This window comes from Lycium barbarum, chromosome 2 (assembly GCF_019175385.1).
Source record: "Lycium barbarum isolate Lr01 chromosome 2, ASM1917538v2, whole genome shotgun sequence".
NCBI lineage: Eukaryota > Viridiplantae > Streptophyta > Magnoliopsida > Solanales > Solanaceae > Lycium > Lycium barbarum.
The window spans coordinates 127,900,929-127,927,331 of record NC_083338.1 but is presented as its reverse complement, the minus strand read 5'-3'; the positions used below and the strand labels follow the sequence as shown (position 1 = coordinate 127,927,331).

At 34.9% G+C, this 26,403-nt stretch overlaps 1 protein-coding gene across 2 annotated transcripts; it reads left to right on the top strand.

Annotated features, from left to right (window-relative positions):
- The first annotated feature begins 23,652 nt into the window (after positions 1–23,652).
- LOC132627164 (glutathione S-transferase TCHQD-like) lies at positions 23,653–26,096 on the top strand. Of its 2 annotated transcripts, none has more exons than XM_060342331.1 (3): positions 23,653–23,836; positions 24,720–24,942; positions 25,243–26,096. In XM_060342331.1, the coding sequence occupies exons 2-3, from the start codon at positions 24,734–24,736 to the stop codon at positions 25,838–25,840; spliced, it is 807 nt and encodes a 268-aa protein (XP_060198314.1). In that variant the 5' UTR covers positions 23,653–23,836; positions 24,720–24,733; the 3' UTR covers positions 25,841–26,096. The 2 variants fall into 2 exon arrangements, with proteins under 2 accessions (XP_060198314.1, XP_060198315.1); XM_060342332.1 differs by lacking the exon at positions 23,653–23,836 and adding an exon at positions 23,870–24,227.
- Positions 26,097–26,403: the final 307 nt, after the last annotated feature.

Here is a 26,403-nt window from a genome sequence, read left to right as displayed (position 1 = left end):
ACACCGTACCTATATGGACGGGCAGCTTATACATTATTGCATACATGAGATGATGATGATTATGAGTAAGTCAGCATGTGTTATTTCTTCTATAAGTTACAGTCAACTACAATTGCTCCTTGTTGATGCTTCTTTTATCTCATTGATGTATCATTATTGTTTATGCCTCTCATGCTCAGTACAATATTCGTACTGACGTCCGTTTTCTTTGGACGCTGTGTTCATGCCCACAGGTAGACAGGGAGGCGACCCAGACTCGTAGGAGCTACTCGCTGATTTGAAGAGCACTCCATCTTCCGGAGGTGCCATTGATTATTCTTTTGGTATATATGTACATGTATGTTTTGGGCACGACGGGGTCCTGTCCCGTCTTTATGTCTAGTACTCCAGTAGAGGCTCATAGATACGCAGTGTGGGTTATATATATATATATATATATATATATATATATATATATATATATATATATATATATATATTATTTTGATGGCCGAAAGGTTTATGTATATAAAAGTATTTATGTTTTTTTTTTATGAAAGATGACTTTCTCATAATTTGAGTATGAATTTGATACAAGAACGTTTAATGAGCATAATAAGTAGTAGAACGAGCGGTGCTTGGTGGTTAGCCCCGGGTACCCGTCACGGCCCCTTGACGAGTCATGAAAACATGTCCTGCACAATCACATACACAAGACAAACCACCTAGAACTCGTAAGCCAACCGCTAAAATTTGAAAATTTATGACTAGGGATAGGGAAAGCCAAACAGCTAAATGTACCCTATATGGACAAATATTTACTTTTAAGCAAGAAACTATTAAGGATGGTGGAACGGGTACACTAAATGCTCATATGAAAAAGAAACATATGGATGTTTGGGGAGAGCAAACGGGTTCAAATGTGGGGGGTATTCAAATGACGATAGACCCACGAACCGGTAAAAATTTTAAGTATGACAAGAAAAAAGAGCGTGTAGAAATAGCTAAAATGGTAGCTTATGATTGTTTACCATTTTCCTTTCCTTCGGGTTAGGGGTTTGTTACTTACATTCAACGTTATTATAATCCGTTATTTGAGGGTATTCCTAGAAGTACTTGTAGAGCGGATGCTATAGATTTGTATAAAAATATAGATTTTATTTGCGCCATGTATTTAATTCTTTAAGTTGTAATGTTTGTCTTACCGCTGATTTGGGTATTAGTCTTAACAAGTTAGATTTTTTTGCTATTACATGTCATTGGGTTGATGACAATTAGGTTATGCAAAAAAGAATTATAGCTTTTTTATATGATGAAGGAAAAGGTCGTCACGATGAAAATAATTTAGCGGATTCAATGTCTACTATTATGAGATTTTTTAACATTTATAGAAAAACACTTTGTATTGCTTTAGATAATGCTTCTAATAATACAAAGGCGATTGGTCTTTTAAAAAGAGAACTAAACCCTCCGCTAAGAAATATTTTTCATGTAAGATGTAGTTGTCACATTTTAAACTTAATTGTTAAAGATGGTCTTGTGAGTTTTGACGATTCTATTAAAAAAGTTAGAGATGCGGTTGCGTTTCTTTTTTGTAATGCTAATAGGGGAAGAATTAGAAATTTTAAGAATGCTTGTGTGGAAAATAACCTTAGACCTAGGAAAATTCAAGTAGAAATTGAGACTAGGTGGAACTACACTTACATTATGCTACAACAAGTATATGAGTATAGGATTCCCATACAACAAGTTCACAACAAATATAATATTAATAGTGATGATTGGTTAAATTTTACGGATTGAGAAGATGTTAAGGAATGTGTTGAACTCTTAGAAATTTTTTATAATGCAACTCTTGCTTTTTCTAAACAATTCTATCCCACGGTAACTGGAATTTTAGCCTACTTAGAGGAAATAGCTAGAGTTTTACAAGAGTATAAATATAAACCCGGTTATCAAGCGGCTATTTTTGATATGACAACAAAATTTAAGAAGTATTTTTTTCCCATCCCAACTTTATTTATACTGGGTTCTCTTTTAAATCCTTGTTTAAAAGTGTCTTATACTAAAGCATTGGTTGGTCAAATTTATACATTTTTAGAAATTGAAGAGGGAGTTCAACCATCTTTAGCTGAAGCCGAAACCGCTATTGATGACGAGTTTAGAAAAGTTTTTACTCATTATTCTAATTTGGAAGAACATGCTACACCCGTTGCTCCACGCCCTACTACTTCTCAAAGTAGCAAAAAGGACTTGTCGGGTTTAAAAGTTTTACATTCACATCCAACTCCTTCTTGTAATGCAAACTTTGATGAATATCACTTTTATTTGATGCGGCCAAATGTGGATATCAAGGAACTAGATGAGCTGGACGTCTTAGCATGGTGGAAGAAATACAAGGCAAGTCATCCGATACTCTCAAGAATGGCTCGAGATATCCTTACGGTTCAAGTATCAACCGTGACTTCGGAGAGTGCATTTAGCCAGGGAAGACAACAAATTGGAGACCATAGACACTCATTATCCGGCTTTAGCTTGCAAGTACTAGTGTGCATTCGCGATTGGATTAGATCGAAGCGACACAACCAAAACTTAGAAGCGGAGGAAGGCGAAGAGGAAGAGATTGAAGATTTGATAGCAAGTGGATCGGACCAAATGGAAGACTTTGAAGATATCTCCATGGCCGAATATGATATGGGGGAAATTAACCAAATGATTGAGAATTGGTGATTTTATTATTCTACTATTTCTTTGCAACTCATGTATTATTTGCAAGTTAAAAAAAACTACAACTTGCAAATAAATGTTATCCAAGAATGAATAAAATATATGGCTCATTGAGCTTTCTTCTATTTACTTGTGTTCATATTTTTACTTATATTAAGTTAGGAATATACCTAAAATATACTAAGAATATACTTATAATATACATCTACTTAAATTAAAAACTAGAAAGTTATATACTTGAAAAATAACTAAAATATACTGAGAATATACTTATAATATATAGTATACATATAACTTAAACATATATATATATATATATATATATATGGTTAAGTTATATAACCTAAGTATATTGATATATATATACGTATATTCTTACTATATTTGAGGTATATGTAGTATAACTTAAGCATATAACTTAATATATATATATATACACACGTATATGTTGTATTGCTGACTTGCTGTTAGCCTGTTAGTCAGTAAATATATAAATTTTACTTATAAACTTATATAACATATGTAAATATACCTACAATATACTAATAAATACTATAACATATATACACTATACAAAAAACAAAAAAAAAAGTTTTTGGACGTTTTGAACCGGACCGGTTCCGGTTTCGGGTTTTTAACCGGTTAAACCGGAATTGGTGGCAGGTTCCGGTTTTTAGACCGGAAACCGGCCGGTTTTATAACCGGTTACCGGTCCGGTTCCGGTTCAAACCGGTTGACACCCTTAGGTACGTATATGTCTATGAGAATAAACAAAGGATATAACAAAAATTCGTCTACGCTAGAAAGTACACGTATTCACAAATTCTCTCTGCCTCTTCCTCTTGTGAATAATTTTGTTTGGGCATTGAATCTGCTCCCTTATCCTATACCCATTTTTTTCTTCTTCTTTTTTTTTTTTTTTTGGTTAAAAAGGATAATATCATATGTTAGAAAACTAGACATATTGCAGTTTCTTAGGAACTGAGTCCCAATTCCCGAATGAGTCCCAGTTCCTAGATGCAATTGGTAATTAAAGAGTAGTAAAACAGACTAAAATTCGATGAGTTCAATAACTTTTAAGATTTTTAAGGATCTTTTAGATTATAATATTTGTTACTAAAATTTTAATACTTTTTTACATGTACATCTACATTTTGTATCAAAAACCATAAAAAATTGACCCGTTGAAACAAGGCTAAGAAATAGCAAAACAATTTTCTGGTGATGTCTCCATGCTGTTCTAGTACATCTGCTACTTAATTACAACATTTACGGAAATAGAGTTTTGTTGAATTTGCATTTATACAATTGGTGTTTCTAGAGCGTACAATAATATATGTTACGACTCTCTCCTAAAAACGCTCTCGGCGCACGATAAGCAAGGAAGCTATCGTACGCCATGGCTAGACGGAGAAGACAACCACCACCACCAGATGAAGGGCAAACGAAAGAGGATGACGATGAGGAACCTAAGAAAGATAGTGAGAAGATGATAGAGCCGCCGAATCGAATGGTAACACCCACATCTGGGGTTGCTCAACCACTGGATCCGATGAGGTTATTTCACTATCTACCAGGTATGGGTAGTGCACCGACAGTCCTACAACAACCAGCTCCTCTCTCTCAAGGTCCACGACTACCAGCACCGGTGGCTGCACAAGCTCCGGCTACTGTGGAATCCATTGCAAAGGACCAGGTAGAGGTAAATCTGACAACAACGGCAAGAAAACTCACATACTCTGCCGGATCTGCGGTCCCAGGCAAGAGTTTAGCTGAGGTTATCCTAGGAAATCGAGTTCAGCGACGAGGGTTACAGCTTAAGTTCGTTCCACCAGAGGCTAGAAATGGGGTTAAGGTCGTGAAATTGGACGAGGAAGAACTCATCACACAAGGACGGAAATGGGAAAACTCACTAATTGGCTATGTCGTAGGAGGAAATCCAACCTTCAAAGAAATGCACAAGTTCGTATATGGTGTCTGGAATAACGTGGCCACACCGAAGGTATTTCTTCGTTATGAGGACTACTTTATATTTAAATTTGCTACTGAGGAAGATAAGCTAGAAATTCTGCATAATGGGCCCTATACGTCCAACAACAGACCAATGGTATTGAAGGATTGGCGACCAGATTTTCGAATTAACAGGGAACCTCGGTGAATTATCCCACTCTGGTTCCTCTTTCCTGGCCTACCAGTCCAATGTTGGGCGGAGGAGAACCTGAGTAGGATATCAAGCTACTTGGGAAAACCCATTTGTACTGATACACTTACAGCTCAATCTGAAAGAATATCATATGCTCGAGTCTTGATCGAAATGGATATATCGCAAAATCTGCTTGATATGTTGCTCATTGAATGTTCGGATGGATCTATGTGGGAGCAAGATATAGATTATGAGTGGCGACCTTTGTTCTGCCAAGATTGCACGTATATGGGGCATAAGACCATTGAATGCACAGCCAAGGATCCAAAGCCACTCCCGCCAAAGCCAAAATGCCCTAGAAAACGGAAATACAAACAAGAATGGCAGTCTAGGCAAGCTGAGCAGCCTCCAAATATAGAAATGGCTGGATCAAAGGAAGTTGACACACCAATACAGGAGGTGGCAGTACGGGTGGAGGACAGGGGTAAAAAACCAGTGACAAACCAAGTGCAGCACAAAAAAAAATCAGGAGCCATAGACCCGGAAGTCTTAGCTCAAAGGAATCAAAATGCTGTCATAAGGATTCAAGCAGGAGGACCAGCAGCAAGCATCGACAAACAGCACCTACAGGCTGATCACTCCCAGAAGCTATCAAAGGGAACTATTCCAGCTACAATCCCTCCAATATGATTATTAGTGCATAGAACGTGAGAGGACTTAACAAGTCCTACAAATATAAAGATTTTAAAGCCTTTTTAGGTAAAAATAAGCTTGATTTAGTTGGTTGTTTTGAAACTAGAGTCAAGCAGAATAAAAGTTCAAAAATCCAAAAGTTGTTGGGTGTGGATTGGCAATTCCTTGACAATTATAATCATGCACCGAATGACAGAATTTGGATAGGGTGGAAGCCTGCCAATGTCGATGTTATAGAAATGTTTAGCTCCTCCCAAGTGATTTACTGTATAGTGAAATATAAGTTGTCCTCATTCTCTAGCTATGTTACATTCGTGTATGGGCTACACTCATTAGAGGCTAGAAGACCATTGTGGGCTGATCTAAGGCAGATTTACTCCAAGGTCACAGGACCTTGGATCATACTAGGGGATTTTAACAGTGTACTGCATGCAGATGACAGAGTGAATGGTGCCCTAGTGCATCACTCAGAGACTGCAGATTTCCAACAATGCCTAGATGATATTGAGGTTGGCCAACTTACCAAGAGAGGCAGCCAATACTCCTGGTGCAACAAAAGAGGGGCAACTGAGAGGATATATAGCATGATTGACTGGGTATTTGGCAACGCTGAATGGCTCAAGGACTATACAAATGTGGAAACTCTATATATGCTTCATGGATGCTCGGATCATACTCCAGTAATTATCAACACGGCTAGCATCAGAACTCAAATTAACAAACCATACAGGTTGCTTAATGTCATGTTGACTAATCTAGACTTTCAACAGCAAGTACAGGACATATGGAAGCAAGAGGTGAAAGGGTATGCTATGTACTCTATTTGCAGGAAACTGAAAAAACTAGAGCTGGCCACCAGAGGAATACACAAAGAATTATCATCAGCCGCGATTAAATTAGGGAAGTTAAGGGCAGACCTGACTACCATACAAGATGCACTAAATGAAGATCATTTCAACCCTGAACTGATACAAGCAGAAAAAGATATGGTGACCATGATTGAAAAGTGGGACTTTATCCAGGAGAGAATATTGCGGCAACAGTACAGAGCTACCTGGATTGGTTTTGGTGATTCAAACTCCAAGTACTTCCATGCACAATTGAAAGCCAGACAAGCAAGGAACATAGTCATTACTATATATACAGAACATGATGTACAACTCACGGACCCACTCTTGATGCAAGAAGAATTTGTTGACTTTTTTCAAAAGTTACTTGGTGAAGCAGCCCCTACTATACCTAGACTCAATATAAACATTGTAAGAGATGGGCCTTGCTTGTCGTTATCACAACAACAACTGATGTTGCAACCAGTGACCAAAGAGGAAATTGCACAAGTAGTAAAGGCACTCCCCCTTGACAAGTCACCAGGAATGGATGGGTATCCGGCTGAATTCTACAAACAATTCTGGTCTGTAGTAGGGGAGGAAGTCACTTTAGCAGTGATGCAATTTTTTCAAACGGGAAAGCTGCTGAAAGAAGTAAACTGCACAACTATTACTTTAATTCCCAAGGTCCCAAACCCAACGTATGTCAAGCAATTCAAGACAATAGCCTGCTATTCCATATTATATAAAATCATTGCTAAAATCCTCACGGTAAGATTGAAAACAGTTGTAGACTTTCTAGTGGGACCATCTCAATCTGCCTTCATTGAGGGAAGAAACATACTGGATAATGTTATACTTGCACATAAGCTTCTCAAAGGGTACACGCAAAAATCAGTCTCACCCCGATGTATGATTAAGGTCGACATTAAAAAGGCATACGACTCGGTAGAATGGAGCTTTTTGCAAATGTTAATGCTTAAGCTTGGGATCCCTACGAAGATGGTGAACATAATAATGCAATGTGTAACAACGGTGAGTTATACACTGCTGATCAATAGGGGAACGACTACTAAATTCCAAGCAAAAAAGGGGCTTAGACAGGGTGACCCCATGTCACTATATTTGTTTGTGTTGCTGACGGAATACCTGAACAGATCCCTTATGCAACTACGGCATAATCCAGCCTTTAAATACCATCCTAGATGCTCTAAATTAAAGATTGTGCACGTATGCTTTGCGGATGATCTGTTAATGTGTTGTAAAGCTGATAGAAGCTCAATTGATCTGATGCTACAAGCTTTCGAAAACTTCTCAGCAGCCTCGGGACTCAAGGAAAACATGGACAAGAGTTCTCTTTACATAGCCGGGGTAACCAGAGAGTTCAAAGACCAGTTGGTAGAGGATTTACAATTTTGTGAGGGCAACCTCCCATTTAAATATCTCGGGGTCCCATTATCATCTAGAAAACTGAATATTAGCCAATGTATGCCCCTGGTGGAAAAGATTGTGGCTAAGATCAGATGTTGGACCTCGAGATTCCTATCATACGTAGGGAAACTACAGCTAATTAAGAGCGTCCTATTTGAAGTGCAAACCTACTGGGCTCAGGTGTTCCTGCTTCCTAAGAAGATTCATAAGATGATCACAAGTGTCTGTCAACAATTCCTATGGCATGGCAATAAGGAAAACATCAAGCGTACACCAGTTGCGTGGGATACACTATGTCAACCAAAGTCTACAGGTGGGCTGAATATTATTAATTCGGTAATGTGGAACAAAGCTGCCTTAGGCAAGCTGCTGTGGGCTGTTGCGAAAAAAAAAAGAAGATAAATTGTGAGTGTTGTGGATTCATAGCATATATATTAAGAAGAATGACCTCCACACCATAGATACGCCTAAACAAGCAAGCTGGTTGGTCCGGAAAATATTTGACGCGCGACAGAATACAACTATTGGGTTAACAACCTTGGACAACTATGTAAACAGAGACAAGTACATCATCAAAAAAGCATACAACGCAGCCGTTCCCATTTGGCCCAAAGTCCCTTGGAAATCCCTGAATTTGCTCCCAGGTATGCTTCCTAGACACCAATTTATAATGTGGATGGCAATTCAACGGAGACTAACAACGGTGGATAAATTAAATGCCTGGGGAATATCAGTTGCGCAAGAGTGTGTCCTATGCGAAGAAGACAAGGTAGAATCACATGACCACCTATTTTTTCAATGCCCATACTCTTCCTTCATCTGGCAGAAGTTAGTAGGCTGGATACATCAACCTCGAGCAATCCAGCAGTGGGATAGTGAAGTATCATGGTTAGCGCAAAAGGTCAAAGGTCAAAATCCGATATGAAACATCACAGGAGTGATATTTTGTCACGACCCAAATTGATGGGCCGCAACAAGTGCCCGACCATTGTTGGTCAAGCACTCTTATGCCTGCATTTACCTCTCACTGACTATCCTGGGCCCATACACAACCTGTAACTAAACTGGACTGTCTCCCGAAAAATCAACATAAGAAACACCGTACCGGGAACTCACGGCCAATGTATACATATAAACATAAACACTGAGAATAACAGCGCAAGCCGATTTGGCCACTACATATCTACTGTACAACAAAATAAGTGCCGACGAGGCTGCATAACAACACGACTACATATCACTGTCTACAGACCTCTATGGAGTACAAACTGTAAAAAGGACAGGATAAGGCCATGCCGTACCCATATATGTACGTAACAAAATTGCATACCAAACGGACTGAAGCTCTGGATCAATGGAGCGTACCGACTGCCGCTGAGGAGATGTCCTACTACTGTGAACCGTCCAACTGGCTACCTGATCCTGCGGGCATGAACGCAGCGTCCACAAGAAGGGACGTCAGTACGAGTAATGTACCGAGTATGTAAGGCATGAATAATAACATATGAGGGATACATAGCATGAATGATAACACAAAGGAAGTATAGAGCATATCGTAAGATAAAAGAGTAACCTGTACATATGAGTGTCTTTCCAGGCGGGTACCATGCATGCTTAGTGCTGCGGAACGTGCAGCCCGATCCACATATATACATATATACATATATCCATAGTAATTCTTTCTTTGAAAAACACTTCTTGTTCATGTATACATAAAATAGAACATATCATGTTGCCGAGGCGTCGGCTCCAATCTATTTAGCCACACATATCCCGCGTCCGGGATGATATCATGTCTTATAATACCAACTGATCAGGTGGATACGCGTCTATAGCGCTCTGGCCCTTTTTCCCATATTCCCCATAGACATATACATATATTATATACATATATCATATAAGCAGCATGCATGAGAGCCCAAAGAAAGTTATGTCTCTATCGGAGTGACGTGAGGTCGGTAACCTCCGATTATATTATGGAATAATTATCATCGTTTTGTCTCACCTTGAAAGAACAATTATTATAAGGTGAGACTATCAATGAAGAATAGCATCAAGAAAGAACATAGAATAAGATCATAAATCTCATAAGGCGTCAATTCATATACTACTTTGAAGTCTTTGGAAAATAGAGTCATTATCAAGGAATAAAATTGAGGATCAAGAAATAGCTCAATATTCTCATATTCATATTGAATCCACAACTTGAGACTTTCAAACATGAAACCATTCTCATCATAATCATCGTAGACATATTCTCATCTTTGACATCATCGTTGTCATTACAAAAACATGTCCGTCGTTGTAGTCATAAAAGCTTACAAAATCATAAACCTTTGTTTTGGAAAAGTACGGATATTTTGGAAAACATTTACGGGTTATCAGGAAGGGAATCATGCCTTGGAATCATAGACTTTTAACTTTTGATAACAAGGAAAATATGGAAACATTTATGAAATCATAACCTAGGGATCATGCCTTTGAAAGAAAGGGACGAGCCTTAACATACCTTTCGGTCGCCTTAGTCGTTCGAAGTTTATCCTTCCAAGCTCATAAATCTACATATAAACCATTCATACTATTATTAGGCTCAATGTCATACACTCATCTTAAGCCTTCAATTTAATTTCGTTTAGAATCTGCCGAAATTCAGGCAGCACCTCCCTTGTTTATATGCCTAGCCCGAAATCACAATCCAACAATCAATCACAACAACAAAAATACCAACATCAATAACATAATTTCCAACACCAATATGTACCATAAAACATTCCACACGATGTTTTCCCAATTTCCACAACCAACCAACTCGCTATACAATTATTTAATGACTTTATCTCCGTAAATAAACCAAAATTAACATTAATAATAGGATATTCATACCTTATTCTAGTTAAGACAGAGATATCTTCAATATCTACCTTGAATCCATCGCAAAACCATACTAGAATCACATCCATGCGTTTATCCGAGCTTCGATTAATACTCCTCGCTTGAAAATTGCTCACTGTGTGATCCCCCCCCCCCCTCTCTCTCTCTCTCTCTCTTCAATTTTCTGGAAATTTCTGGGCAAATCTGGTGAAAAAAAAGGGGGTTCTTACCCTTTTTATAAGGGTCAAATTCGGGTCGGATCACTGTAGCATTTTACTGTAGCAGTACTGTAGCACGCGTTTCTGCTCTGTCAGCTGAACTTGTAACGTCCATAATTATCTACTCCAATGTCCTATCGATGAGCAGTTTGTTGCGTTGGAAACTAGACTCGACGAACTTCATTTTAGGCTTTTGTTTCACCTTAAAACACTTCATATGCTAAGAGATATTCGTTCCCCAAGTTGGACCAAAATTGTCACACAAAACATTACCCATCCTTTCTCCAAAGTCGTACTACTCCATTTCCTCCACTCATTTCCTTATAAAACCTTCCGGTATACCTCATATACATCCTTAACTCATTAAATATATTTAATAATGCTTGCTCCTTATATTTCAAAGTGGTTTTACTTAACCCTAACTCAACGTACTTATGTTTCAAATTTGATAAGTGCTTCTCCGAAGATACGGGGTGTAACATATTTGCTGCGGCTGTCTATCACGTTTGGAGTGAGAGGAATGCTCGAAGATTTCAATCAGCGGAGAAGCAAGGAAGAAAGAGTTAAAGAAATAGTACTCATGGTGCACATAATTGGACATCAAAAGCGTCACTGGCTACCTATCCTAGCCCAACTAGATCACTATCCTTGCTAGTCTAGATAGCAGATTTTGGATTATGTTAATTTAGAGTCCAAATTGTAGAGCCTGCCTCAAGAGTCCTATGAGCAGGGGTGTAAATACTTCCAACTGGTTGAATATAAATCTTTTACTTTCAATCAAAAAAAATATATATGTTGCTTTGCTTGCTAAAATCAGCTAAACCTGACATGATTAATATAATCAGAAGAATTAAATTAATATATTGTATAATGCTATCATGAAAAATATATACTATAATAGAAAGTACCCTATTATGCAAAGCACACAAAATGCAATTTTTTGAGCATTGCAAACGTGTTCTGGATTGGACCTTCCTCTTGTGCCTCTTTATGACCATTACTTTAGATCCCATTAATTGTTCAGCCGTGAAGTATTGTCGGTAGATTTTTAGGTTGTGACAATTTCCACTGACTCTTCACGTGTGAATAACTGAGAATAATTATTAAAGTATAAATTTCCCAAACTTATGGTACCACCATATACTCTATCCATCATTGACATTTTCATTTCCTTTTCTCTAGTTTGTCATTTTATATATATATATTTTTTCTTTTTGTGGTTCTCACAATGCTATTGCACAAAAAGTGGTTCCACAGTCGACCCACAATTAATTACAACAATTATAGGTTGGCTCTCACATGATTGCCAACAGAATAAAATATTAGAAAGTAAGTCTGAGTCACTTGGAGAGTTTACATTAGAGTATTGAGTCACCAATGACTGGAAAAAGAGTTGGTATTTTCACAGGTAGATTTTCATGTTCCCAAACCTAAAAGTTGTTTCTCCAGATCATCCTTAGGAAGAAAAATTAAAGAAAAACAAAAAGATCTTTATAATTGCAAGGGAAAACACATTTTCAGTTGAGAAGATTTTCTCAGCTCATGGCGTCCATTCAAGAGCCACAACTATCATATATGTGCGCCCACGCAGTCGTATATACATGTATATTGACTAGCAATTATACATATTTTGTAAAAGAAATTATATCTTAAAAAATAATAAGGGTAAAATAGTTAAAAGTTCTTCTCAATTGATGTTTTCTTAAGAGGCGTGTAAAAGAGAACACGACAAACAATTTGAGACATAGAGAGTATTAAAAAGAAAAATATTGAAGGACACACCTCCAAAATTAAACACTCTAGCCTTCAGTTTTTGTACATACATTAAATAACCTATAAAAGTTTATACTAGTATTTTTAACATAACAAATATTGTTATAATAAAACGTACAATGTTTAGGTTTAAGAGACCTCTACTTAATTATCCTCCACCCCTAGGTGATGTACTTGAGTAATTATGTCACAACCATTCGATCACTAGCGGAGGAATTTGTTGTAAGAGAGCCAAAGACCACATTTACTTAAGAGCAAATAATACATGCCATGTAGGGGGGACTACATGAGGCTAATCCAAATAAGAAACACACACACAGATACATACATATATATACATATATATATATATATATATATATATTGATCGAATGGCATTTACTAAGTTCATACGCTCTATGAGTATAGTTTTCTACCACGTCCTAGGTAGTAGTGTTGCTTTATTTCTTCATAAATTTGTAAAAACTTTAAAAAGTACCATATGATTGACTAATTAATTGATACGCATGTTGTTCTTAATTCTTAGTTGGCACGCTCCTTGACTATTATTAGTCCTCTAGCTGCACTTACCCCTACCAGACTGTATACACTCTACCCTCTCAGACCCCACTTTGTGAGATTTTACTGAGTATGTCGTTGTTGTTGTTGTGGACTGTGGTAGCTGCATTTACCAACTTTAAAAAAATCATCCTCTATGGATTGACATGAATGCTTAGGTACGAAAATAAAGAACCTATAGATTTCTCGTACATTTATTAATTTATTAATTATATAATTAATGAATGTCATCTTTTTTAGGTATGTTGCCATATTTTTTAGGTATGTAAACGTGATAGATTCCTAAAATTAGTCCACTATAAGAAGAAATAGTGGTTCAAAAAAAAAAATCTGGTTAAGGAGATTTGGCTAGTTGTTACATTCACCGAGTACAGTTAGTTTTTTGTGCTTTGTGCTCATGTTAGTTGCTGTAATGCTGAAGAATGCTTATTCAAACTCTAACTTTGTTTGGCGTCTGTAACAGTTTCTTTGCCTTTATTATTTGGGCCCTTTCCGTTTAGAAATTATTTCTCAAAACCATTTGAATTTAAAAAAATTAGATTTTTCCACAAGGCCAACATAATATGCTAACCATCATATCCCAGGAATTTTCCAAAACAGTTTTGGAAGAAAATAATAAAAGAAATTTAACCAAAAGAGTGCCCAATTTTTTTCAAATAGTTTTCTGAACCTATCTTTATTTTGGTTGTCTATCTGGTATTCCATACGCCCAACAATTTGTCTATCTGGTAATCACCACCAATTTTGTTGTGTCACACCATATCAAGGAAATTAAATATCTTACCTGGAAAATTAAATATACTAGCAGGTGGTAGTCGTATAATTAACTTATAATTATATCCTTAAACCAAAGGTCTTGAGTCTGCTGGATACAGAGTCGTCTTTGTTAGAGAGCTTTTATAGTTCAATGTGAGATTTTTCCGGACGAATCTGTATTTAGTCAGGCTCCAATATGAATATTGGATACCGAGTGAGAAAAAAAATTATGATTTATATTTGAGTATTGTAAATTATATTGTACTATTTTCGCATGCACTTCTACTTTACCCTCGCGATATTAATATCTCAACCATCGATCTATTGGAGGAGAACTCTGAAAATGAGTCTCATTAATAAATATAGTTGAACGTGTCAACCTTATATATATACACAAAAATATTGGTGATGAGAATTGAAACTATGAGCCCGTTTGGATTGGCTTACAGCTTAAAGCTGTTTGCAGCTTATAAGCTGAAAAAAATAAGTTGGGGTAGTCCAACTTATTTTTTTTGGCTTATAAGCTGTTTTCAGCTTATAAGCTGCTTTAGATAAACTAAGTCAAATGAGTCCAATTATTTTTTTGAGCTTATTTTAAGCATAAAATGACTTTAAGCTGGCCAGCCAAACACTCAAAAAAGCTGAAAATAGCTTATAAGCCAACTTATAAGCCAATCCAAACCGGCTCTATTTCACGTTTTTGCGTTGGGACTTTGAAATATAGAGGTCCCAAGGAAGCTGATCTCGGGGTTCTAATTAATTCATAGGTTACATTATTTTCAATATTTATTGATGTGTTCCAAAAGGTTGGTGAATATCCTTACCCAAGCATGTGAGTATTATATATGTAAGATATTCCTATAAGGTAGGTCATTCCATTTAATTCTTTGGACTTTGGTTCTTTGATTTGCTTCTTTCTTTTTTTTTATTTCTTTTACTATATTAGTATCTCATTAAGTTTTGTGTTTAAAATGATTATTAGTTATCTATAACCTCAATACAACTCATGTAGGCCCTATAAATACAGAATTTATGATGGCTTAATATAATTATTTTTGTACTATATCTCTTTCAGTGATTTTTTTTTTCGTCTTGCACCATTAATTGTGATTTGCGAGAAGCAATTGAATTTCAATTTCTTTTTTTTTATATAAAGTATCGCTTAAAATAATACAAGTAATTTCAAGTCTTTACCAAAACATGCAACAAAGACCAAGCCCCATATAACTTCATGTCTTCATTCAGTGAAAAGTACACATCTTGCGATCTGCCTAGTAGGGTCTACAAAGAAAATTGAAAAACTGCACAAAATCGACGATCCGAATCAAATCGAGAAAAAATTCTATTAGTAGTTCGGTATTGAATTTTTTTTTTTATCAAAATTGGTTTGGTTTTAACTAAAAAAAGTCAAACCAAACCAAACCAACTTGACATTACATGTATACACTTTTTAAATATATTATACATAAAAATATTTATTTGTAATGTAATTTATAAATATTTCTTAAAACTTTTCATAGTTTTCGGTCTTTTAACATAATATTTCAAGCTTAGACTTAGAATTTTGAATAATCCAATAAGTTTTATAACCCATATATAAATGTTAGTTACTCAAATAAAGTCTAAACCAAAACCAAATCAATTTTAATGCTAACAAAAGAAATTCAATTCTAACACTAACAGTGACAATAATGTTGGATATTTATTCTTTAATTAGTTTTGATTGGTTTAGATTGTGAAAATACATAACTTATTTTATTTCTTCTTTGTCATTTAATTAATACTTATTAGCCGTACTTATTTTAGCATGAGTTAGTCTTTTTAGATTATGATTATTTTCATTATGACTTATTAATTAGCAATATTTATTTTATGTAATTTCATTATCTTTTTTGTTGAATATTTATTACAATGTAATCACTCATCTGACATTTTATGTTATTTTCTTATTAAAAAACACCTTAATATATAGTTGTATCTTACTAGAACTAAAGAAATATTTGAAGTAAAAGTTATATATTTTGTACGAAGACTTTTCTGAGAAAAACCAAAAAATCTGAGGTTGAAAAATCCGGCTTTTGTTAGTTTGGTTTGGTTTGATTTATAGATTTAAAAAACTGATACAATTGGTTTGGTTTGTTATTTGAAAAACCCAACTTTAATTGGTTTAGTTTGATTTATAGATTGAAAAACCCGACACAATTGATTTGATTTGATAGTTGAAAAACTTGTACCAACTCAATCCATGTATACCCCTAATGCCTCGCAGTGCAGTATTTGTTAAGAACGTTTGAGGTTTTTGAAGGGAAAAAGAACAATTCCCTGCAACGTGTGTTTGCTTTATTTTTATTTTTTTCAAGAAGCCTTATAGAAAGTTTCTAGTCTTGGTTGTTTGAGGAAGAGCTTTGAGATATTTATCAATGAAAATGGATGAAAAGTGGAGATTCTGCCGAAGGAATCGCTTTTAGTTCATTAAGTTTTTTAGTGAGAATATTTAGGAATTTGTTAGCTGACTAATGGGGATAGTTCCATCTTTTTTTGGTCAACCAATGCAAATTGACGAAGGATAGGATCTTTATTCTAATATTACTACTTCCAATAATTTGTTGTACGAAATGTAATATAAAAAACTGTCGTACATACTTCCCTGTTACATAATTTTATAAGTTATGTAGTTATGACAACTACACACCCAAATTCCTTCCTCTCTCCTTAATTATATCTTTCTTCATTCCCTACTTCTTGAACCATTGTTTCTCCAATCCTCTCATTTCTCTCTTCGCTACGGATGAGAAAAATACTTATGTATATTTTATTTGATAGAACCTGACCGTGTATTTGTTAGTCATTTTTTTTTCTTCTGTGTGAGATGATTCTTTGTGTCTTTATGGTGGTACCAAACATATTTTATCTATTTAGAAGGGGTGGAGAGCAACTGAAGGTATAGGGTTGTGAAAGTAAGTGTGGTATAACCAGTGTTTCAATATACTTATGGTCTATATTTTGCTAATATGCAAATAGTATCACGTTGTTTTAGTATAACCAGTGTTTCATATATTATGGTATATTTATGCATATTGATTCCAGTGATATGACACTATCTTTTACCTATTAGTTTGTTTAAAAAAAAAAAAGAACAATATATTTGCATATTTAGAAATAACTTTAGTTTAAATATTTAATTTTACCTTAATGATAATCTTTTGTAGCACATAAATATTATTACGTATTTAAGATTACAAGCTTCAAAGCTCTTTCTTTCTTCCTTAAGTTATGGGTCGAGTAAAATTATATCACATAAATTAAATATAAGAGTACCTTTTAATTAATTAAGGTAGGTAATATGAAATTTGAAAATGAAAAAAAAATATCTCACTTATGTATATCTATATTGCTTATACACAGAGGCGTATCTAACATGTTAGATGGGGGTTCAATTCAACCCCTAACTTTAAAAATATTATGGGTTTAATGCTAAGAATCATAGAATTGAACTCACAAACTTCAAATTCTGAATCCGTCTCTGCTTATACATCTATACTCTACCCATATCTGTTTGGATGATAGAATTTTATTACTTTTATACAGTGGCTATTGATAAGTTTTGCACTATCACGGTAATTAAATATGTTGTAGACTTGTAGTACCTGTTTGTCGTATTTTCAAGTAGTAGCTATGAATCCCAACCGCGAGGTTAAAAAAAGATATACTCATTAAACAAGCAAAATAGCAATTCTAAGAGCTACAATAAAGGCTTCACGATACTCTTAAGATTTATTTGTAGGTAATCTCCACCAGCTTTATGGACAAACCAGCTAAGCACTCTCTATCAGAAATTGGCACAAGAAATGCTATTTCTAACTCTAAAAGTTACATAATTAATTCAACACCTAAAAAGCATTAAATAAATAGCAAACGTTTTAATGTCTTGATGTCTCGTCCAATAAAGCAGTGAATCCGTTTTCTTATTTGGTTGATATACTAAAAATTAATGTAAAAAATAGAACGAGGATAAACCATGTCCTTTCAGCGTATATATTTTAAACAATAAGTACATCATTAGTTTTTGACATAACAAACCTTGTTGGAACAATCCTCCAAATAAGTCTCTCTTTGCTTGTCATTTGCATCAAATTTAGGACACTTAAATACGAAAACAACCAATCTTACAATAGTGAATTTGATGTTGCACATTCACAGGAACAATACAATGATTTACACAATTATTGTAACATTCTTGATCATTGCCCCACTTTCCCTTGCAAGCACGAAGACATTGTATATCAGTTTCCCCTTCTATGGTAAAAATCATCATCAACATGATTGCAATTCCCAGTCCCAACTTCATCTTTGTTGCTTCTCCGATTAATTTTTTATGTAATTTCTTTCAATCTTCTTTCTGAGAGATTAATTTGATGATAATGCTAAAATCTGTCGCATTTAAATAAAATAAAGTAATTAGATTATGTAAATAAGATTATGGACAAAATCTAGCTAATTTAGCTAATAAACACCACATTTATCATTTTACCTGAAATAAATAGAACATAATCTAATAATGGCCTTCCTAATAGAGTAATTTTAAAACATAACAAAATAAAAAGGTATATTAGAACTTTTCCTCGAAGTATTTTGACACGTGAAGAGCAATCCGTGCAAAAATTTCTTATGAAAATCATGATTGGGTCCAGTAGATTCTTACAAGTTTATGAGCCCATTTATGACTGATTGACAAAAGGCTTTCGGCCCATCCATATCAGCCCAAATTTGACTCTTCCATCCATATCGGCCCAAATTTGACTCTTCCATCCTAGCCATTTCGTATACCAATTTGAAGCGGGCATTTTGCACGACTGGCTTTACCGGGAGGTGCTCTTTAATTTTTGTCCCTCAAATTGGTTGTCTTTAATTGTTGTCCTTCGCTAAAAATTGTCCCTCAAATTGGTTGTCTTTAATTTTTGTCCTTCGCTAAAAATCACTTGACTCCGGGTTCGAATCCCCGCTCAGTCAAAAATTTAAAAAAATTTGCAAGGCAGAGTTTTGCTACTTTGAGGCAGAGTTTCAAATTTTACCTTAAGGCAGAGTCAGCCTCAAACTCTACTTAAGGCAGAGTGTTGCCTTCAAGCATAAGGTGATTAGGTAGAGGTTTGCATTAAGACAAATTTTTTTTTTTTTTTTTTTTTACTCAGGTGGAATTTTGTATAACTCTGCCTTAAGGCTTAACTTTTGTCCGAATATGCCTAATTTTGCTACGAAACTCTACCTTGCGATTTTTTTTTTTTTAATTGAGTTGGGATAACCTCAAACCTCATGGTATTAGGCGAAGGGAAAAAATTAAAAGACCAGTGCCTTTGAAGGCAATCCACACTTAAAAAAAAAAAAAAAAAAAAAAATTGAAGTAGAGTGTCACGACTAGGTCCTAAGCACTAAGCAACAATTGACAAGTTCCTATTTATTATTTGAACTTTTTGGGATAAAAAGAAAAACATAGGAAGAGTATCAGATTGGAGTGGGAAGTGTGTTTGTTTCTTGTATTTGTTTTTAAATCCTCACTCGATTGTAGCAGCTAATAAGTGTACCAGTTTTAGCATTGCGTAAGATAAAAAGTGTAATTAAATATTTATTGTCGTTCATTTAAAATATGTATATATTTGTTAGTTAAATAGGTATTTAGGCAGGTTCCTAGACCATTGGTGATATCCACTGATTTTAATCAACTCTCGCGGTGGTTGAATTGTAACATTACACAATTCATTGCGTTAGCAAAGTAGCAATATCGCATTTTAGTTGAAGATATGCCTACGAGAAAACAAGTTTGATCCTCTTTTGTTGTGTATATTACAAAAGTTCATTATCCATAATTGAATCGAGAATTAATATGACACTCGTATAGTGAATCCAATTATCTTTAGAGTATTTAATGATATATGAAGAAAAAGAACCGTTAATATAGCACCTTAGGGTGTGTTCGGTATGGAGGAAAACATTTTCCTAATTTTTTCATGTTCGTTTGATCAAAAATTTTGAAAAATATTTTCCTTAGAAAAACAAGTTCCTTAAAAATGAGGAAAATGACTTGTCTAATCAAAGTAGGGAAAACAAGTCCACGGGTGACATTTAGGGGTGGGCGTTCGGTTTTTCGGTTCGATTTTATCAAACTTCGGTTTGTCTATTTCGGGTTCGGTTTTTTGAAGGTGGACACCGAACACCGAACCAAACTAGTTCAGTTCGGTTCTTTTGGTTTCGGTTTTTTAAAGTTCGGTTCGGTTCGGTTCGGTTTCGATTTTTTCAATTCGTTTTTTTTTATATAATATTAGAAGTGATTCCATTGACACTAATTCATATTCTCAAAAGCAATAAAACATAAAACTGATAAATTGAAATCAAAATCAAACAAACAGAATACACAAGAACAGAAAACTATAATCATGATATAGGATTACTAGGTGTTATATACATACCGTAAGAATAATTAAGAAAACACATAAAAGACATACATTAATCCTAAAAACACATAAAAGACATACCTTTATTTGTTAAGGATATTTGATTTTCTCAATTGAAGTGAAAATTTAGGGATACAAATGCAAAAGATGACTTATTACAATTGGATTTTTTTTGCTTTAAACTTAATGGGCCTGAACTATTTTAATTTTTTTTTTGGGTAATGTATTAAATTTTGGTGCGCGTTCGGTTTGGGTTGGGGGGGGGGGGGAATGGGTGTGGTATGGGGTGGAGGGGTTGGGGTGGAGTTTGTGGGGCTTGGGTGGGTAATTTCCGGAAAATATTTTCTACCAACCAAACAAACATGAGAAAATAAGTAAGAAATTCACTTATTTTTCACTACGCAAACGAACATGAGAAAATAAGTAGAAATTCACTTATTTTCTCGAGGAACACATTTCCCTCCGTACCGAACACACCCTTAGTGAAATAGGAGGTTCCTTATTTAGGATCATATTTTGATCTCTCTACCACCTAATTACCCTACTCTTTATCTCTCAAATACTCTAGCTGCTGAACCATCCCCCATAGCTAACTCCGGCCACCGCCGTAACAACAATGACATTATCCTCTTTCTCCTTCCAATGTCGAAGTAAATCATTATCGATTTTTCACCTTCTAAAGCACTTGAAAAATGGCGAAACTCTTTTTCATTTTGTATGGATGTGATTTTTGTTTTGTTTTAAAGGAATGGGTAGTGTGGTGGTTTGTGATTTGGTTATGGTGGTTTGTGGCTGTCCTTTAAAGGTGGAATGAATTAATAGCTTCAGTGCATCTAATGTATGTTTTGTGTATGTCGGGTGTTTATTGTTATATGCCCTATGTATCACATTATACATATAGTGACATGCACACAACATGCGGGTACATACAGACATACATATGTGTATATTATTTATATGTCTTGTATATCTTGTGTATGTCAACATATATCACTATAATAGGCCTGCGATGTGGACTTTATCATGCCCGCAATTTTTATGGAATTGTTTGTGCAAAAAGGAATAATTTCCTAGATATACGAACATAAATTCAAGCGAACAAGAATAGAATAGTCGATTCTAAAGTTTTTAGTAGGTAAGAGGGAGGTAGGGGCAAATTTAGGATTTCTGGAGCATGGGTTCACTATTTAAAAAAAATAAAAATTATTAAGCGGGAATTGATCCTTAGTCACCTAGGTATATAAGTCAACTTTCAACGAAGTGCACCATTTAGTCTTTTGTAGTATGTGTTCCAGTAGGTAGTATTATACTAATTTTAGAAAATATATACATAAAATTCCTAGTTTTACGGCGAGATCATGTATTCACGTGCTCCAAAAATAAGGCCTAAATCGCCCCCGAGGGACGTAAGTGCCCTAAAGAGTTACACAAATAATTATAACCACTAACTGTAATATAGCTCGAACAGGAAGTCGTAATAATTTTCAATATTAATATCATTTTTCTAATTAAAACACTAAAGATAAGAATTTGTTATGAAATTCATCGCTAGCGAGCTTGTAACTAATACAATTTTTTTAATACTTCGTCTTAATCCGTTATTAAATTATGTTTTATTTGTGGTGAAAATTAAGCAGGAAATTTCAACAAATTTGGCAAATCATTTTGTTTTGACTGAAATAGGATAGTGGAATTTTATTATGAATTTGCCAAATCAGAGAACTAGACAAGTAGGAGTAGTTTCCTTCCTCACCGGACACATACCACACCCCATTCCGCCTGGCTGACGGATAAAGCAACTTCTATTTCTTTTTCGTTGGTACTTCAATTTTTTTATTATATTATATTACTTTATTTTTATAATATTAATAACAAAAAAGTGAAAGTGGGCGGCGGAGGTTGGCACAAGACTTGCAGTTGACTATAATATTATTGACGGTAGTTTCCTTCATATTTTACTCATTTCGGTCCCCTTTCCCAGAAATTTATAAACCGTACTGCAAAAAAATATTACTCTCTCTATTTCAATTTATGTGATATAATTTAATTAGGTACGACTTTATTAAGAAAGAGAGGAATATTTTAAAAATTTATGATTTAAAACAAGCTAGAGATATGTGTGTGATTGTAAATCATTTCATTAAGGATAAAAGGAGAAGTTATAAGTTAAATTATTTCTAAATATGAGAAACGTATTATTCATTTTGGGACAGATTAAAAAGAAAAATATATCACATAAATTGAGACAGAGGAAAGTACGTTCATTTAACTTATATCACATGATTTAATTCACTATGAAATTTAAAGTAGTATATTTTAAAATTTTGTAATTTAAATATAGAGATAAAACAACTATAAAAAAATAAAAATTGAATTACTCCCTATGTCTCAATTTATATGATACACTTTTTTTTTTAATTTATTTCAAAAAGAATAATATATTTCTATAGTTAGAAATAATTTAACTCGCAACTTCCACTTTTATCCTTAATAAAATGATTTATAATCACAAATTTTAAAAGTATTCCTTCCTTTCTTACACTCTATGTCTAGTTAAATTATAGTTCACAAACTGAGACGACGGGGGAGTACTTTTTACTAACAAACGAACAAACAAACTAGAATAAAATAAAAATAGGTCAAACCCATCGACAAACATCTGTGGTCGTCCACTTCTTTCACTTGAGCACCTAAAGCGGCCCTTGTTCCATTTAGACACTTTAGGTGAGCCATTTCTATTCCACTTAGACACTTTTTGCACCGTTATCGGAGTAAAACCAACACTAGTCGTCTCCTACGTGGATTAAGTGGCCAATCAAATTGTGCCAGCTCATTTAAATTATACCAACTCAATTAAATTATGCCAACTCATTTTAATTGTAAATTCACTAATTTGTAAATTCGTGGAGTTTTGACCATTAAAAATTGGGATTTTTGGGCTGGTTGGATGTGCAATGAGATGACGCCCCTTTGGTGTTGGTTTTGCTCCGATAACGGTGCAAAAAGTGTCTAAGTGAAATAGGAATGACCCACCTGAAGTATTTAAATGGAATAAAGGTCACTTTAGATGCTCAAATAAAAGAAGTGAACGACTATGTTTGTCGATCGGTTTGGCTATAAAAATATTATCAGGTAACTGTAGGAGAGAGCACATACATACTACGAGTCGCTTTCCAAATTTCCATAAAAACGAAGAAAAAGGCAAGTAGAAAACTGCGTTTCTTGGTTGTCAAATTCTCTTCTCACAAAAACCTTTTTCCACACACACACACACACTCTCTCTCTCTCTTTCTGTCTCTCCACAAAAAGGCATAATAAAGCCCTTTAAGAGAGTCTCTACTCTTTTTCTTTTGTGTGTGTGACACTCGCTTTTACCTAATTGAATTCTCTTCTGGATTCCATAACGTTTCTTGGGTATCTTCTCTTTCCCTTTAGTTTTAATAATCCTTCAAAACTTCTTCTTTTGTGGTCATTAAATTTTTACCAATTTTGGGTTTATGTTGTGATTCTTGGGGTTTCTGGATTGCTCTTTTAGTTTTTGGAAATTCTGAGTTTTATTTACGACTAAGCTTGTAGTCTAGTGGTACTGGTTTGAATTTCTACCCAACAGTTGTGGGTGGTTCATTCCCATCTTCCTCCTATCTAATAGAAAGAAAAAAAAAATTAAATGATGGTGATTTAAAAATGACAACAAACTTAGTGTATCCAACTTTGTGGCATCAGTTTTGCTTATAAGGGTAGAGATTAGAGAGTGGTCTTAAAGTTGTACATTGAGAATTTGGCAACAACAAAGGGAAAAAAAAATGTGAGAAAAAAAAAAACTTATACTTGGGTGCAAGGGGGTTCAATTGAACCCTCTTCCTTGAAAATATATACTATGTAAATAGGTCCACAATGAATTTATTCTGCGTATATATAAGTTGTTGAATCCCCTTATTTGAATTCCAGGCTATGCCACTGAATTTGAGAGTTAGGCAACATCAGTTTTTTGGCTTACTGTTGTCAATACTTGTTTGATTTCTGATGTCTTGCATTTTTTGCTAACAATCTTCATAGGAATTGTCAAAATTAGTTTTCACCTTTCTTCACGAAATCTCGTTAGAAGAAATGTTGTTTTCAGTTTTTGGATAGCTGCTTCCATGTCACTGTTGTTTCACATTTATTAACTTGGTATATTATCCTGAAGACAGAATTACCAACTTGTGCTAGGAAATTATTTCTGTTCTTTCAATTTTAGAGAAATTTAGATATTAAGAGGTTGTCGTTTAACAGATGATTTTGTTGTAATTTGGTGCAGGTGGTAACATTAGCATGCAGCTATATCATCATCCTTTTTCCTTGGACAGCCAGAAAGTGAGACTTACTCTGGAAGAGAAAGAGATCGATTACACGTCGCATCATGTGAACCCTTTAACGGGCAAGAACATGGATGCGTTTTTCTTCAATTTGAATCCAAGTGCGAAAATTCCTGTATTCCAGAATGGTTCTCACATCATATTTGACACCATTGAGATAATTCAGTAAGTCTTCTCTTCACCTTGCTATATATTTTTCTCCTATCAGTACCGAAGTGTAAGCATGAAGGGTTAAAAAAGGACTATTGCTTGCTGTTGTCATTAAACATAATTTGGTCAATTTATCAGAGGAAGAGTCGTGAATTATCTTTTGAATTATCGTGCTTTCTGAATGATAACATTTTCGATTACTTTTACATCTGTAGAGGAAGTACATTGGTTGAATGACCGTTTGCATTTTCTTATTATCCGATTTTTGGGGGGTATTTGTAGAGGAAGAATATTAAACTATTTCAGCATGCACAGGTATATCGAAAGAATTGCAGAAAAAGTGTCTTCTGGTGGAAACAATCTGAACCTTAGCAGTAGAGAAGTTGTTGAGTGGATGCATAAAATACAAGAATGGGATGCAATGTACTTTACCCTTTTCCATGTCCCTGAGAAGTATCGGCTATATGTTTTTAAATTCCTGAGGCGTGTGATAATTGCCCGAATGGCTGAATCTCCTGACTTAGCAAGTGCCTACCACTGTAAGTTAAGAGAGGCATATGACACAGACGACAAGTTGAATAATGCTGAAGTTTTGAGACGTAGTGAGAATCATCTAGCAAGACTTCTTGATGAAGTGGAACTCAAACTTGGTGAAACATCATATCTAGTCGGGGAAGATTTCAGTCTAGCGGATGTAATGCTCATTCCTATTCTAGCTAGACTAGAACTGTTGAACTTGGAAGACAAGTACATAAACAGTCGTCCAAACATAGCAGATTACTGGGTGTTGGTTAAGCAAAGACCCAGTTATAAGAAGGTGATTGGTAAATATTTTGATGGATGGAAAAGACGGAAAACTCTGCTGAAAACATGGTGCTTCATCCGTGTCAGAAGCATGCTCCGAAAATATTGAGAGTTCAATACTGGAGAGGAAAAGCACTTACATAGTGCAAGTTCATCCTTTCCTTTTCTTGCTGTCCAGCTTATTGTCTTTTTCTTTCTTCTTTTCCTTTTTGGTGGCAGTCACATAGTGTAATTGTAATAATTGGTAAGATGATCTGATATTTTGCTTTGTATCTGTTTGCACTTTTTTGTAACTGAGAAAGGAAATCATCTGCAATTGTTAATATATATGAAAAATCAAAAGTTTGGTTATTGTTGAGACCTGAGATTATAATAGTCTTCTTTACCAAGAATGCTTGAAAATCAGTGTAGAGATGAGCAGTTTCGTTGTTAAGTTTATGCAACTGTGTTGGTAGCACTATGGACTAGATAATTCTGCTCGTATTAAGTTACAGCAATTCAGAAACAACTTGATATGCTGAACAGTCCACTTCACCTGATGTTCGTACGAAGGTTTTGTTAACCTGTTGCTCTTCTTTTTTCAATGGGCTACAGCAAATTTCTGCTATAGATTTTGTATCTCATTCCTGCATTTTTCACCCCACATTGCAATCTAAACCAGAAAGTATCACG